Raw genomic sequence first — 14,462 nt, forward strand, 5'->3', positions numbered from 1 at the left:
ATATTGTTAACATAGTTATATATTTCATAGATACATCATATTTAGGCAGATGTGCATGTCTGTATTGCAGTGTTGTGTGGCTGGTGTCAGCTACCGCTACAGTTTCGAGTCTACTACATGAGCTGAGGTCGGCTGGGCATGGGCAACACAGAGCACAATTTCAGTATTTCCATAACTCCATTTAATGATACTTCATGTGAATGAGTGCAGATTGATTTCATTCATGGCATTTTGCTGTGTGACCACACCTACATTTAAATTGAAAAGACCACACCTTATAGATGCAAATATTTTATTTCATTTCATGTCTCAAAGTGACTTTGATGCCGTTTTCCCCATTACATGTTTCTTTGTATTTAGTTCAGGCTTGAACAGAATGATATAACACTTAGGTGTAAATATACAGAATAATAAACCAAAACTGGAAGCTAAAATAGCAAATACCTCAACAGCTACAGTGAACTTCCCAGGAGAGCTGACATAAGCTGGGATGAAGGTGATCCACACTGCACAAAAGATCAGTATGCTGAACGTGATGAACTTGGCTTCGTTAAAATTGTCAGGCAGTTTTCTGGCCAGAAAAGCCAAAACAAAACATAAGATAGCAAGGACTCCTATATAACCCAGTACAGCCCAGAAACCTACAGCTGAACCAAATCGACATTCTAATATGATCTTTTCCTTGTAGTAGTGCATGTTGTTGTAGGGGAAAGGAGGCAATATTGTTAACCATATAATGCAAATAAGGACCTGTATGAGAGTGAAGGCAAGAACACTGAGTCTCTGCTGTGGAGGCCCAAACCATTTCATGGCATTACTTCCTGGAAGTGTAGCTCTGAAGGCCATTAACACCACTATTGTTTTCCCCAGAACACAGGAGATGCAGAGGACGAAGGTGATCCCAAACGCTGTGTGGCGCAGCATGCAGGACCACTCAGAGGGCCGACCAAGGAAAGTGAGAGAACAAAGGAAACACAGAGTCAGTGAGAAGAGCAGAAGGAAGCTCAGCTCTGAGTTGTTGGCTCGGACGATTGGAGTGTCCTTTTTAATTAGAAACAAAATTCCCACCAACATTGTTAGTCCTGTTCCAAACAAAGAAAAGAAGACAAGTAATATCCCCATAACTTCTGTGAATGAAAGAAATTCTACGACCTTCAATACACATTTGTCTCTTTCAGCATTAGACCAGTATTCTCCTGGACACGGCTCACAGTTATTTGAATCTGCAAAACAATTACGATCATTATGAAGGAAACCAAGCATTGTCTTAGGTTTTATTTATTAATGACACTGCTTAGGATCTTTGTCTTAAATAGTAGAAGTAGAATACAAAATGTACAGCTAACAAATTTCCTTTGAAGCATTTCAAGCCTGAAATTACCTGTCATATTACTGATCTCTCCTTCAGCACATGGTATACAGTCATAGCAGCAAACAGGCCTTCCTTTCTGTGCAGCCTTCCTGGTGCCTGGAGGGCAGCTCTCACTGCACACAGATCTTGGCTTCTATTGTGCAAAATATTGTGGATGTGGTCAGTACTACTTATGTAGGCTTTTTATGTGGATTGCAGAAGCAACAGTTTATTCATATCACATTCATTTTCAATAAAAAAAGTAGATTTAATAAGATTATTAGAATTCATTTATGTTCAAACCTCAGTTTTCCCTCCACCCCAAACGATATTTTTATCAGTTATGACAAACTGCTGTCCAGGAGGAAGAGAGGCATCATAGTAACCCACTTGCTTGAACAGGACTTCTCCATCAGGCCCACGCTGCCAGTTTATCACATCGTACTTTGCAGCTGTTGCACCAGTGCTATCAAACCACACCTGTTCCCCTGTTTTTGTGGTAAAATTGACCTTTTTCAGAGACTCAACAACCTTAGGAGCAAAAAAAAAGAACTGTTATATTGAAGACGTGAAAATATCACAGATTGAGCCTTTTCTTCTCATTTTATTCACCTGCCATGGTTGGATTGTCTGATCTTTCTCACAACCCTGCTTTTCTGTGCATTTCAGTAGGCTGTGTAGAGAATGCGCCACAGCATAAACACCGTTGTAGATGTTATTCGCGTATCTCAGTTCGGAAACATCTTCATTGTAGTTTTTAAATGGAAACAGATCCTGATATCTGCTGCAGTTGTTTTCAGCTTGAGGAGTGTTTCCTCCTGTAACCCAGCAAGGAAGAGTTGTTTCCCAAAACTCTTTTACAACATAGTCCGCAAAACCAACAATGTTGGATTTTCCCACATCAAATCCGAGGGATCCACCCAATAAACTGTAACTTGTTGGAGTTATTAGATTGACGGCAGTTATCCACACCTCAACGCCAATCATCTGGAAGCCTGTGACATTCTTTAGTATGAGCTGCTCCACTAGAATGTTCATCTCAATATGGGCAACAAACATAATAATCACTTTTGCAGTGCCTTTTGTGATTATGTCAACCACTTTCATGAGCTTGGCTGGCTCTGATCGGTCAAACTTCTCAGAGTACTCCACACATATGCCCTCCTCTTCGGCTGCTTCCAGAAAAATGGCCATTCCATTGTTGCCATAGTCGCTATCACTATTCACAGCTCCTACCCAAGACCAGCCGAAGTGTTTAACCAGCTGTGCTAGTGCTCTGCTCTGGTAGTAATCACTAGCTATAGTCCTGAAGAAAGAGGGGTACTCCGTCCTGCTGCTCAAACATTCACATGTAGCAGCATGACTCACCTGGGAAGTGAAAGGTTTCAGAAAGATGTCTTTAGTTAAAGTACATTTACCCAGTATAAGAGAAACCAAGGAAATATTAAGGGACCATGCCTTAAGTGTGCCATGCAGAAATAATGAATACAATATTGTATGTACACTGAAAAAAGCAATAATGTACTTTTGTAATGCAAATTTCTTTCACACAAGTAATAATAAACAGTGTCTTAAGGTGGTAAACTTCCTTTTCTTGGGTTTTAAGTTTACCTCAATGTGTATCATGCTCGATTTTATACTTGATATCTCGATTTGAGTGGCCTGTAATAATGTTATTTTGTAAATATTACCATATAATTCAACAAATTGCTGCCGCCTGAAGTAAACCTTTTATCTACAATTTCATCGTTTTTTAGTTTTTGACACTATTTGAAAATACCTGCGGCCCTTTACAATGTATATAAATTTCATGAAGAATGGACCAAAAGAAATGGCCCACATGACTTGGAAAAATCTCTGGTTCCTTTGACTTACATTAAAAATAAGGTAGGTTTTTTCCCATGAAGAAGTTTTTTTGGAGATACATGGTTTTCTTCTGAAAACAGTGAAATAGAAGCTCAAAACAAATAAAGAAACTGTTAAAACTGTTCCATTTAAGAATATTACATTTAACTATTACATTTACGAATATAAGTATGGATACTGTAATTTCAAAGGCATGTTATTAGATGGTGAGGCATTTTGTAAGTATCTGAGACACTTAAAGGCATCAGTGGAAACAGTTACTTGCTGACTGGATTGCAGAGTTTTATAACACACTAAATCATTGAGGGCCTGAGGAATCCAAGAGTTTGGCAAAAGAGACTGATATTAGATGCTATATAATTAGAGATCAATAGCAGTTGGTGTTGCAATAGAGCAACAACAGTTGTGTCTTACCACTGGGATCTTGAAAGGCCCTGTAGTTCTGGATAGTACTATAGTAGGAGAAGACTCAGACTCCCCTATGATGGCTTGCACTCCTGCTTGTCCAGAGCAGCCTTCTATTGCCGTTAATTCCTGACCATTCATCAAAGCCATGGCTGCCTTCATAGACAAGAACCTTGAGCCACAATTGTCATAAATCCTGTACCCGACTGAGATATTTGGGAGCAGGCTGCTGTCTCTGTTGATTTCCTCAATGACAAAAATCATGACCTGAGCAAAGCGCAGCTCTCTGAGGTTCAAGCTGTGGACATATGGACCCGGTTAAAATAAAGAGCAGAAATAATGATATCTTTAATGCAATGTGAAGATCTACATGCAGTTTTCCTATGAAATAAATCAGTGGATTATTATCTGTCCCACTCTAACAAACCTTGAGCATATCAGAGGTTCAGGTTTTTCAGCAAACAACATTGACGGCATCATTACACTGCTGTGTATTGAAAAAGCTCCTCCAATTGTCACGTCTCCATCCTTAGACAGCAGAGGATACTCAGGACTCTCCATAATATTGCATAGTGGCTTCTCCCCTTTTGCAAAAAGGCTGAGAAAAAGCAATATCACATGAAAGAACATCACCGAAGCCATCCACTGCTTCATGAATCCTCATCAGCTACTGCATTTGTACTTTTTATAGACATGCATAGAGATCTTCTGGGTGTGACCATTCAGTTTGGACAAATCACAAAGGGTAGACTACATGTCCTCATTGAGGAATAGAATGTTATCTGGGGCCTGAGGGTTTCAGCAAGATCTGGTTTAATTCAGGGTTTCTAGAAGGTACTATTTATAAAGCACTTTTCACAAAGCAGTAGGCCCAAATTTCTGGATATTCTCACTGTTCACATGCACTGATCAGGCAGAACATCAAGACCACCTCCTTGTTTCCATGCTCAGTGTCCATTTTATCAGCTCCACTTACTGTATAGCTGCACTTTGTAGTTCTACAGTTACAGACTGTAGTCCATCTGTTTCTCTGCATACATTGTTAGCCCCCTTTTACCCTGTTCTTCAGTCGTCAGGACCCCCATGGACACTCACAGAGCAGATACTATTTGGGTGGTGGATCATTCTGAGCACTGCAGTAACACTGACATGGTGGTCATGTGTTAGTGCGTGTTGTGCTGGTCTAAATGGATCAGACACAGCAGTGCTGCTGGAGTTTTTAAACACTTTGTCCACTCACTGTCCACTCTATTAGACACTCCTACCTCGTCAGTCCACCTTGTAGATGTAAAGTAAGAGACGACAGCTCATCTGCTGCTGCACAGTTTGTGTTGGTCATCCTCTAGTCCTTCATCAGTGGTCACAGGACGCTGCCCACAGGACACGGCTGGCTGGATATTTTCGTTTGGTGGACTATTGTCAGTCCAGCAGTGACACTGAGTTGTTTAAGAACTCCAGCAGCACTGCTGTGTCTGATCCACTCAGACCAGCGCAACACACACCAGTGTAACTGCAGTGCTGATAATGATACATCTCCCAAATAGTATCTGCTCTGTGAGGGTCCATGGGGGTCCTGACCACTGAATAACAGGGTAAAAGGGGGCTAACAAAGTATCAGAGAAACAGATGGACTACAGTCTGTAACTGTAGAACTACAAAGTGCAGCTATACAGTAAGTGGAGCTGATAAAGTGGACAATGAGCGTAGAAATAAGGAGGTGGTCATCATGTTCTGCCTGATCAGTGTAAACCTTACTTAATACTACAAAATAACAAGTGTTAATATCGACAACATTTTTAAACAATAACAAAATAGCAATAGATTTTCCATCCATCCATTTTCTAAGCCGCTTCTCCGTCAGGGTCGTGGGGGGATGCTGGAGCCTATCCCAGCAGTCTTCGGGCGGAAGGCAGGATAAACCCTGGACAGGTCACCAGTCCATCACAGGGCAGACAGACAGACACAGACAGTCACTCACACCCAGGGGCAATTTAGCATGTCCAATTGGCCTGACTGCATGTCTTGGGACTGTGGGAGGAAACCGGAGAACCCGGAGGAAACCCACGCAGACACGGGGAGAACATGCAAACTCCACACAGAGAGGACCCTGGTCGCCCGGACGGGGAATCGAACCCAGGCCCTCCTCGCTGTGAGGCGATAGCGCTACCCGCCACGCCACCGTGCCAACCTGCAATAGATTTTATGTTTTGATATTTTATTAAATATTTTAACGTTACTAAAACACTATTAATAAGTTATGATACCATTAATATGCAATCGTATTAACAGTATTCAACTTAAGATGGTCTAAATGTGAAACAGCATCACTTTTGAAAGGTGGCTTATCTCGTCTTTGTCATTGAGGCCTATACAGTCATATACAACGGTTAGGACAACCAATTCATATTACATTTTATAGATCTTATTAGTGACAATAAGGGAGCACAGCATCTAGAGAGAACACCCCGGCACAGTATAATGCACAATTACTATTTATTTGCTTAACTTAAAACAGTGAGGGGGAAAAATAAGCATGAAATATGGCCTGTGCAAAAGTTATTGCACATTTGATATTTTATTATATATATATATATATATATATATATATATATATATATATATATATATATATATATATATTTATTATTTTCAATTATGTTAAAATCAACAAAACTAAATCTGCCATACAGTTGTAAGCACCTTGATTAGGCTGTTAAATTACACTTGTGAGATTTGCAAAACACAAGATAAACAATTAATATCTTACGCCTGATTTCTCGGTGGATTGCGTCATGCGGTATCAAGCCCCGAGGATGTTTGCGACAGCAGTCTGTTGTTGATATCAGCTGTGGTTTAATTAATAAAGTTGTTGTTTGTGTTTCACTGTTTGTCTGTTTAATTGCTTTCCAGAGAAGTGCATCCTCATGAGAGTCCATTAGATTTTGTGGTTTTTCAGTAAAATGCTATGTCTGTACTTTGATCGTTTTTTATATTTTTTGCTATAATTTGAAAAAGCTCTTCCAATGATAATAGTGCCAACTTGAATACTTTATGATCCCTCTCATTTTGCCACTTGAATACTTTATGATCCCTCTCATTTTGCCATTTCTCCCTTTGCTTTAAAAACACAGATCAATGGAAACGCATAGAGAAACATCACATAGGTTATAAAGTGCCAATCCATTGATGTGATATACCTAGAAGATCATATTATATGCATGATCATATTTACATAAGAGCATAAAGTATTATACAACTGAGTTAATACAGTGTCTTTATTCAGGGGATAATACAGAGACTTTTAATGACCTTTGAAACCAGTTGATCATAGATATAGTGCCTTCATGTGTAGTTTAACAGTATACAAAAGGTATGTGATGCCGTATTTTGTTTTTAGCTATTATTATTATTATTATTATTATTTTAAGTGACCTAACACCTATACTAATATCACATTTAATATGATACAGCCCACCGTTTGCTGTGTAAACATGCTCAGTCCTTTTTTGCAATGCTTTTACACTTAAGTCAAGTTAAGTCAAGTTAAGTTAAGTGATACTTTATTAATTCCACAAACGGGGAAATTCCACCTCCGCATTTAACCCATCCATGAAGTGAAACACAACATACACACTAGTGAATAGACACACACACTAGGGGGCAGTGAGCACACTTGCCCGGAGCGGTGGGCAGCCCTATCCACGGCGCCCGGGGAGCGATTGGGGGTTGGGTGTCTTGCTCAAGGACACTTGGCCTGAGTTCTGTTATTGGACTGTTATTCAAGATGAAAGGCTTCCAGTTCTCTGGAACATGGGAAAGAGGAAATGATCTTTCCTCAGATGAGGGTAGTTTCTCTGGTGATTGAGGAGGCCACCATATGTAAACTTGGTCCTATAGAATGATTGGGCCTTGTATTCCTTTGCCATTATATGAGAGAAATTATATGACTTAGCGATTCTGACAAGATGAACAAGTTGCTACTGCATCGTCAATTATGGCTCCGCTACCATGTTTAACAGTTGGCATTGTGTGGCGTTGTGGATAGAAGTCATCCTTTGGCTTGTCCTCCATTGCAATGACTCAGATTCTCTGTTCCAAGCCTGGTGTCTGAGGGTCATTTAGTGGGACAGCACATCTCTAAACCCACTACTTTTTGGTATAACTTTGAACAGATCTACTATACATCTTGTATCTTTATTAGATGTACATAGTATGTTTTACATTACATTATGTATAGTTAATTCTATATTAAAGTGTATTATATAGTAGTATATTTTAAGTAGTATACAAAGATGTACTGATCACAGAATAAAATGACCACCCTATGTAGATGCAAATATTTTATTCCATTTCTCAAAGTGACTTTGATGCCGTTTTCCCCATTACATGTTTCTTTGTATTTAGTTCAGGCTTGAACAGAATGATATAACACTTAGGTGTAAATATACAGAATAATAAACCAAAACTGGAAGCTAAAATGGCAAATATTTCAACAGCAACGGTGAACTTTCCAGGAGAGCTGACATAAGCTGGGATGAAGGTGATCCACACTGCACAAAAGATCAATATGCTGAACGTGATGAACTTGGCTTCGTTAAAATTGTCAGGCAGTTTTCTGGCCAGAAAAGCCAAAACAAAACACAAAGTGGCCAAGACTCCTACATAAGCTAGTACAGCCCAGAAACCTACAGCTGAACCTAACTGACATTCTAATATGATCTTATCCTTGTAGTAGTGCATGTTGTTGTAGGGGAAAGGAGGAGATGTTGTTAACCAAACAACACAAATTAGGACCTGTATGAGAGTGAAGGTGAGGACACTGAGTCTCTGCTGTAGAGGCCCAAACCATTTCATGACATCACTGCCTGGAAGTGTAGCTCTGAAGGCCATTAACACCACTATTGTTTTCCCCAGAACACAGGAGATGCAGAGGACGAAGGTGATCCCAAACGCTGTGTGGCGCAGCATACAGGACCACTCAGAGGGCCGACCAATGAAAGTAAGCGAACAGAGGAAACACAAAGCCAATGAAATGAGCAGCAGGAAGCTCAGCTCTGAGTTGTTGGCTCGGACGATTGGAGTGTCCTTTTTAATCAGAAACAAAATTCCCACTAACATTGTTAGTCCTGTTCCAAACAAAGAAAAGAAGACCAGTATTACCCCCATAACTTCTGTGAATGAAAGAAATTCTATGACCTTTGATACACATTTGTCTCTTTCGGCATTAGACCAGTATTCTCCTGGACACGGCTCACAGTTATTTGAATCTGGAAAACAATTACAGTCCTTCAATGAAAACAGACATACCTTGTGGTTTTATACATTGATGCCATTGTTCAGGGTCTGTATTCTAAATAGTAGAAGTAGAATACAAAATGTACAACTAACAAATTTCCTTTGAAGCGTTGCAAGTCTGAAATTACCTGTCATATTACTGATCTCTCCTTCTGCACATGGTATACAGTCATAGCAGCAAACAGGCCTTCCTTTCTGTGCAGCCTTCCTGGTGCCTGGAGAGCAGCTCTCACTGCACACAGATCTTGGCTTCTATTGTGCAACATGTTGTGGCTGCAGTTAGTACTATTTATTTATGTTTTTCGATATGACTCTATTGGTAGCAGTTTATTTTAAGGAAAATATACTAGGGGTTCATCAGGATGATTTGGTCAGTAGAGCCGAAGTTAGACACTTCTTAATGGTTAACTCATGACATATTAAGCTTTATTCATTCTGACAGGTAATAGCATGGAACTTGAACTGGGTAATGCGAAAATATAGAGCTGTAATAATTCATAATAAAAAACTTAATTCAACATTTTTACACCAGAATGTACCACCTATATCCAGATTAATAATGTTTACATACATTTTATTCCTATAAGTTCTAGGTAATATCAGGTCACTTCTGGAGTTCAAATTAGGTTCCGTACTGAATCCCATAATTCACAAAATCATAAAACATTCTTTCAAACTTATACTATATGCAATTGCTTGCTAAAATGAGTTGAAACCATCTAACCAGCTTGTATGTTTTTGGCTACATAGCCTCTAGTTTAGCCTCTAGTGATGCGTGAAGCTCTAGTTAATCATGGAACATATCTTTAAGTATTAAAAACCTATCAAACTCTGATTAGTTCTAATGCTGGAAACTCCAGAATGTCTGTGATATTGTCTAGAAGTGATCAGATTTGAATGTCCCCAGTTATATAATGATCTGAAATGAGTAAATCATTGGCAATTTGCAGACCTCCGATTTTGTACTAATACATGCCATAATGAATAATGCATAATGCAAATTGAATAAGGCTTTATTGAGCCCAAGAGAATAACCCCTCAGTACGGTGCTTCTTGCTTTTGTATTTAATGAGATTATTAGAATGTGCCAGCATACCTCAACTCTTCCTCCACCCCAAACGATGTTTTTAGCAGTTATGACAAACTGCTGTCCAGGAGGAAGAGAGGCATCATAGTAACCCACTTGCTTGAACAGGACTTCTCCATCAGGCCCACGCTGCCAGTTTATCACATCGTACTTTGCAGCTGTTGCACCAGTGCTATCAAACCACACCTGTTCCCCTGTTTTTGTGGTGAAATTGACCTTTTTCAGAGACTCAACAACCTTAGGAGCAAAAAAAAAAGAACTGTTATATTGAAGACGTGAAAATATTGCAGATATTTCTTCTCATTTTGATTATTTTGCTACCTGCCATGGTTGGATTGTCTGATCTTTCTCACAACCCTGCTTTTCTGTGCATTTCAGTAGGCTGTGTAGAGAATGCGCCACAGCATAAACACCGTTGTAGATGTTATTCGTGTATCTCAATTCAGAGATATCGTCATTGTAGTTTTTGAATGGAAAGAGATCCTGATATCTACTGCAGTTGTTTTCAGCTTGAGAAGTGTTTCCTGTTGTTAGCAAGCAAGGCAAAGCCGTTTCCCAAAACTCTTTCACAACGTAGTCAGAAAAGCCGATAATGTTGGATTTTCCCACATCAAATCCGAGGGATCCACCTAGCACGCTGTAACTTGTTGGAGTTATTAGATTGACGGCAGTTATCCATCCCTCAACGCCAATCATCTGGAAGCCTGTGACATTCTTTAGTATGAGCTGCTCAATTAAAATGTTCATCTCAATATGGGCGACAAATATGATAACCACTTTTGCAGTGCCTTGTTTGATGGTGTCAACCACTTTCGTGAGCTTGGCTGGCTCTGATCGGTCAAACTTCTCAGAGTACTCCACGCATATGCCCTCCTCTTCGGCTGCTTCCAGAAAAATGGCCATTCCATTGTTGCCATAGTCACTATCACTATTCACAGCTCCTACCCAAGACCAGCCGAAGTGTTTGACCAGCTGTGCTAGTGCTCTGCTCTGGTAGTAATCACTAGCTATAGTCCTGAAGAAAGAGGGGTACTCCGTCCTGCTGCTCAAACATTCACATGTGGAAGAATGACTTATCTGCAGAGAGAGAGAGACAGGTTTCACAGGAACTTTTAGAGAACACATTTACCTGGATCATGAGAAACTACTAAGGGTCAATATATTCTGCAGAAAGAATAAAGACTTTCATAATGGAAGTAAAGTCAACAGACAGTAACTAAGCCTCAGGTGTCACTCTTTAAATGAGAATGGTCAGAATAAACCTATACAATAAAACCAGAAAAGTACATTTATAGTAGATAAAAAAAAACATTGTTAACTTTCAATATACTGTAATGTAAGATTTTGTTATAACATTTTGGCACAGTGTAAATAATACCTTTCAGTTTGAAATTACACAAAGTAGCAAGAACATAAAAGTTGACCAAATTGAGATCGATTTTGTTCTGCTAATATTATATATATTAAGAATACATTTTGTAAATATTTAGCACATGAAGCAGCCTTAAGTGTGTCTTACCACTGGGATCTTGAAAGGCCCTGTAGTTCTGGATAGTACTATAGTAGGAGAAGACTCTGACTCCCCTATGATGGCTTGCACTCCTGCTTGTCCAGAGCAGCATTCTATTGCCGTTAATTCCTGACCATTCATCAAAGCCATGGCTGCCTTCATAGACAAGAACCTTGAGCCACAATTGTCATAAATCCTGTAACCGACTGAGATATTTGGGAGCAGGCTGCTGTCTCTGTTGATTTCCTCAATGACAAAAACCATGGCCTGAGCAAAGCGCAGCTCTCTGAGGTTAAATCTGTGGAGATATGGAACCAATTAATGTATATGTTTAATATAATGTGAAGTAACATACACATGAAAAATACAATGACCGTAAACAACATGAATCAGTCCATTGTGATGTGTCCCACTCAAACAAACCTAGAGCAAATCAGAGATTTCGGTTTTTCAGTAAATGACATTGATGGCATTGTTACACCACTGTGTATTGAAAAAGCTCCTCCGATGATCATATCTCCATCCTTAGACAGCAGAGGATTCTCTGGGCTCTCAATAATATGGCATAGAGGCTGCTCTCCTTTTGCCAAAAGGCTGAGAGAAAGCAAGATCACATGAAAAAACATCACATATGCTATCTGCGTCTGCTGCATGAATCCTTGTCAGCTACTGTATTTGTGCTCTTTATAGATATGCATAAAAATCTTCCGGGTGTGAACCTTCAGTTTGGACAAATCAGAAAGGGTAGACTACATGACCTCCTTGTGGGACAGAATGCAAGCTGGGGCCTAAAGCTTAAGCAAGATCTGGTTGCAGTGGTTGTAATTAAGGTGCAATGCTCTAGCACAATTACTGACCGAAAAGAGATGGTATTGACAGTAAGAATATATTGTCCATACACTGCCAAGATACAAGCAGTAAAATTACATTTTTGTATGTTTTCTATGTCTTATTTATTTATACAAAAAACCTGGAGCTAAGACAGGGTGTATAGAAACAATGCAACTTAAAACACACACATCATCTGCCATCACATGCCTATGAACTTGAGTTAGATCCCATTCTTAATCCGTAAGGTTTAATATGATGTCCGCCCACCCTTTGCAGCCATAAAAGCTTCAACTCTTCTGGGAAGGTTTTCCACAAGGTTTAGGAGTGTGTCTTTTTGACCATTTTTCCAGAAGCACATTTGTGAGGTCAGACACTGATGTTGGACAAGAAGGCCTGGCTCACAGTCTCCGCTCTAATTCATCCCAAAGGTGTTCTATAGGGTTGAGGCCAGTCAAGTTCTTCCACACCAAACTCGCTCAACCATGTCTTTATGGACCTTGCTTTGAAGCATGATTTATCACTTCAGAGAACAAGTCTCCCCTGCTCTAGAGTCCAGTGGTGGCACTTTACACCACTGCATTCGATGCTTTGCATTAGGCTTGGTGATGTAAGGCTTGGAGGCAGCTGCTCGTCCATGGAAACCCATTCCATGAAGCTCTCTATGCTGTTCTTGAGTTAATCTGAAGGCCATATGAAGTTTGGAGATCTGTAGCGATTGATTCTGCAGAAAGTTGGTGACCTCATCATCTGTTGATTCCGCTCTGTCATTTTACGTGGCCTACCGCCTTCCCAATCGCTTCCACTTTGTTATAATACCACTGACAGTTGACTGTAGAATATTAAGTAGCAAAGAAATTTCATGACTGGCCTTGTTGCACAGGTGATATCCGATCACAGTACCATGCTGGAATTCACTGAGCTCCTGAGAGCGACCTATTCTTTCACTAATGTTTGTAGAAGTAGTCAGCAAGCCTAGGTGCTTGGTTTTATACACCGGTGGCAATGGAAATGATTTTAACACCTGTATTCAATAATTTGGATGGGTGAGTGAATACTTTTGGCAATATAGTGTAACTTTAAGAATATGTCCCCAGTGACTTCGTCTTATAGTGTCCGTATCCTGAAATGTAATTAAAGCAAATGATTTGTTTCACTTAAAGTTTCAAGGATTTCTCAGTGTTAGCCAACTATGTCAGTGTTAATAGTTGAAGAGTTTTTAACATTTTACCATGTCTGTAGTTTTAAATTGCCTCTGTGCAAGGGACCAGCCTGGGACTGAACTGCCTGCAATATCACAGCCTGCCACCAGAGGGAAGGACAGAGCTGGCATGCAGTAATCCAGGCTGATTTGTGACACCTGTGTCTATCCTTCTTAAGCGAAGTTCACCCACAGACTCATGCTAAGTACTAGTGTTTTGGAGTTCTGGCAGCAGACTGGCTGGTAGAAACTTTGAGTTTGCACTCGGGTTTCTTTCTCGAGCCTCTGCTTTGTGCATGTTCTGTGCTCAAACCTCTGTAAAGAAAAGAATATTGGGCTCTGCTTTAACTCTCCATGTTGAGCCAGTCAGAAAATCCCTTGTCTATTAGTAGCCGGTTTGGACTCCAGAGTTGCAAGTATTTTCATTGTTACCCTGAAATTGGCTCTAGTGGTCTTACATAGTTGTGGCTCTGAGTTGGCCATCAATGATAGAGCCCTCAGCTCTGAAGCCATTTCTCAGCACACCCAGCCCATACTGTGGTTCGGGCAGCACATGGAGCAGATTTCCCTGCCTCTAGTGCAAGCTCCTAAACTGCAGTTGGTTCTGCAGTTCTGGGGCAATTTCTCATCCCACATATTGAGTGGCTTACTTGGGAAGTGTCAGGATGCCAGCCCCAGTGCCATGGCTTGTGTATTAAGAAATCCCACAAAAACACTCAGATCTTCCTTGCCTCCAGCTGAAGCTCTCGATTTCTCTCAAGTTACACCCTACTACTTTGACCTTCAGAAAGTTTTCAGGTGGATGCCTTGGATGTTGGCGTGAGGGCTGTACTTTCCCAACACTCCAATCCCAACAATAAGCATTACCCCTGCACTTTCTATTCCCACCACATACTCCCGCCTTACAGTACTGGAGCTC

General features: G+C 40.2%; 2 protein-coding genes across 2 annotated transcripts; both read right to left on the reverse strand.

Moving 5' to 3' along the window:
- Positions 1 to 309: 309 nt before the first annotated feature.
- On the reverse strand, positions 310 to 4,252 carry LOC108434098 (extracellular calcium-sensing receptor-like). The gene is made up of 6 exons (XM_017709008.1): positions 4,050 to 4,252; positions 3,632 to 3,920; positions 1,964 to 2,719; positions 1,655 to 1,882; positions 1,382 to 1,505; positions 310 to 1,223 (listed from the first exon to the last, which is right to left on the reverse strand). Exons 1-6 carry the CDS (start codon positions 4,250 to 4,252, stop codon positions 310 to 312), a joined length of 2,514 nt encoding a protein of 837 aa, XP_017564497.1.
- A 3,723-nt stretch (positions 4,253 to 7,975) lies between these two features.
- LOC108434099 (extracellular calcium-sensing receptor-like) lies at positions 7,976 to 12,140 on the reverse strand. The gene is made up of 6 exons (XM_017709009.1): positions 11,938 to 12,140; positions 11,524 to 11,812; positions 10,326 to 11,081; positions 10,014 to 10,241; positions 9,046 to 9,169; positions 7,976 to 8,889 (listed from the first exon to the last, which is right to left on the reverse strand). Exons 1-6 carry the CDS (start codon positions 12,138 to 12,140, stop codon positions 7,976 to 7,978), a joined length of 2,514 nt encoding a protein of 837 aa, XP_017564498.1.
- Between the last annotated feature and the right edge of the window lie 2,322 nt (positions 12,141 to 14,462).

This window comes from Pygocentrus nattereri, chromosome 7 (assembly GCF_015220715.1).
Source record: "Pygocentrus nattereri isolate fPygNat1 chromosome 7, fPygNat1.pri, whole genome shotgun sequence".
NCBI classification, from domain to species: Eukaryota; Metazoa; Chordata; class Actinopteri; order Characiformes; family Serrasalmidae; genus Pygocentrus; species Pygocentrus nattereri.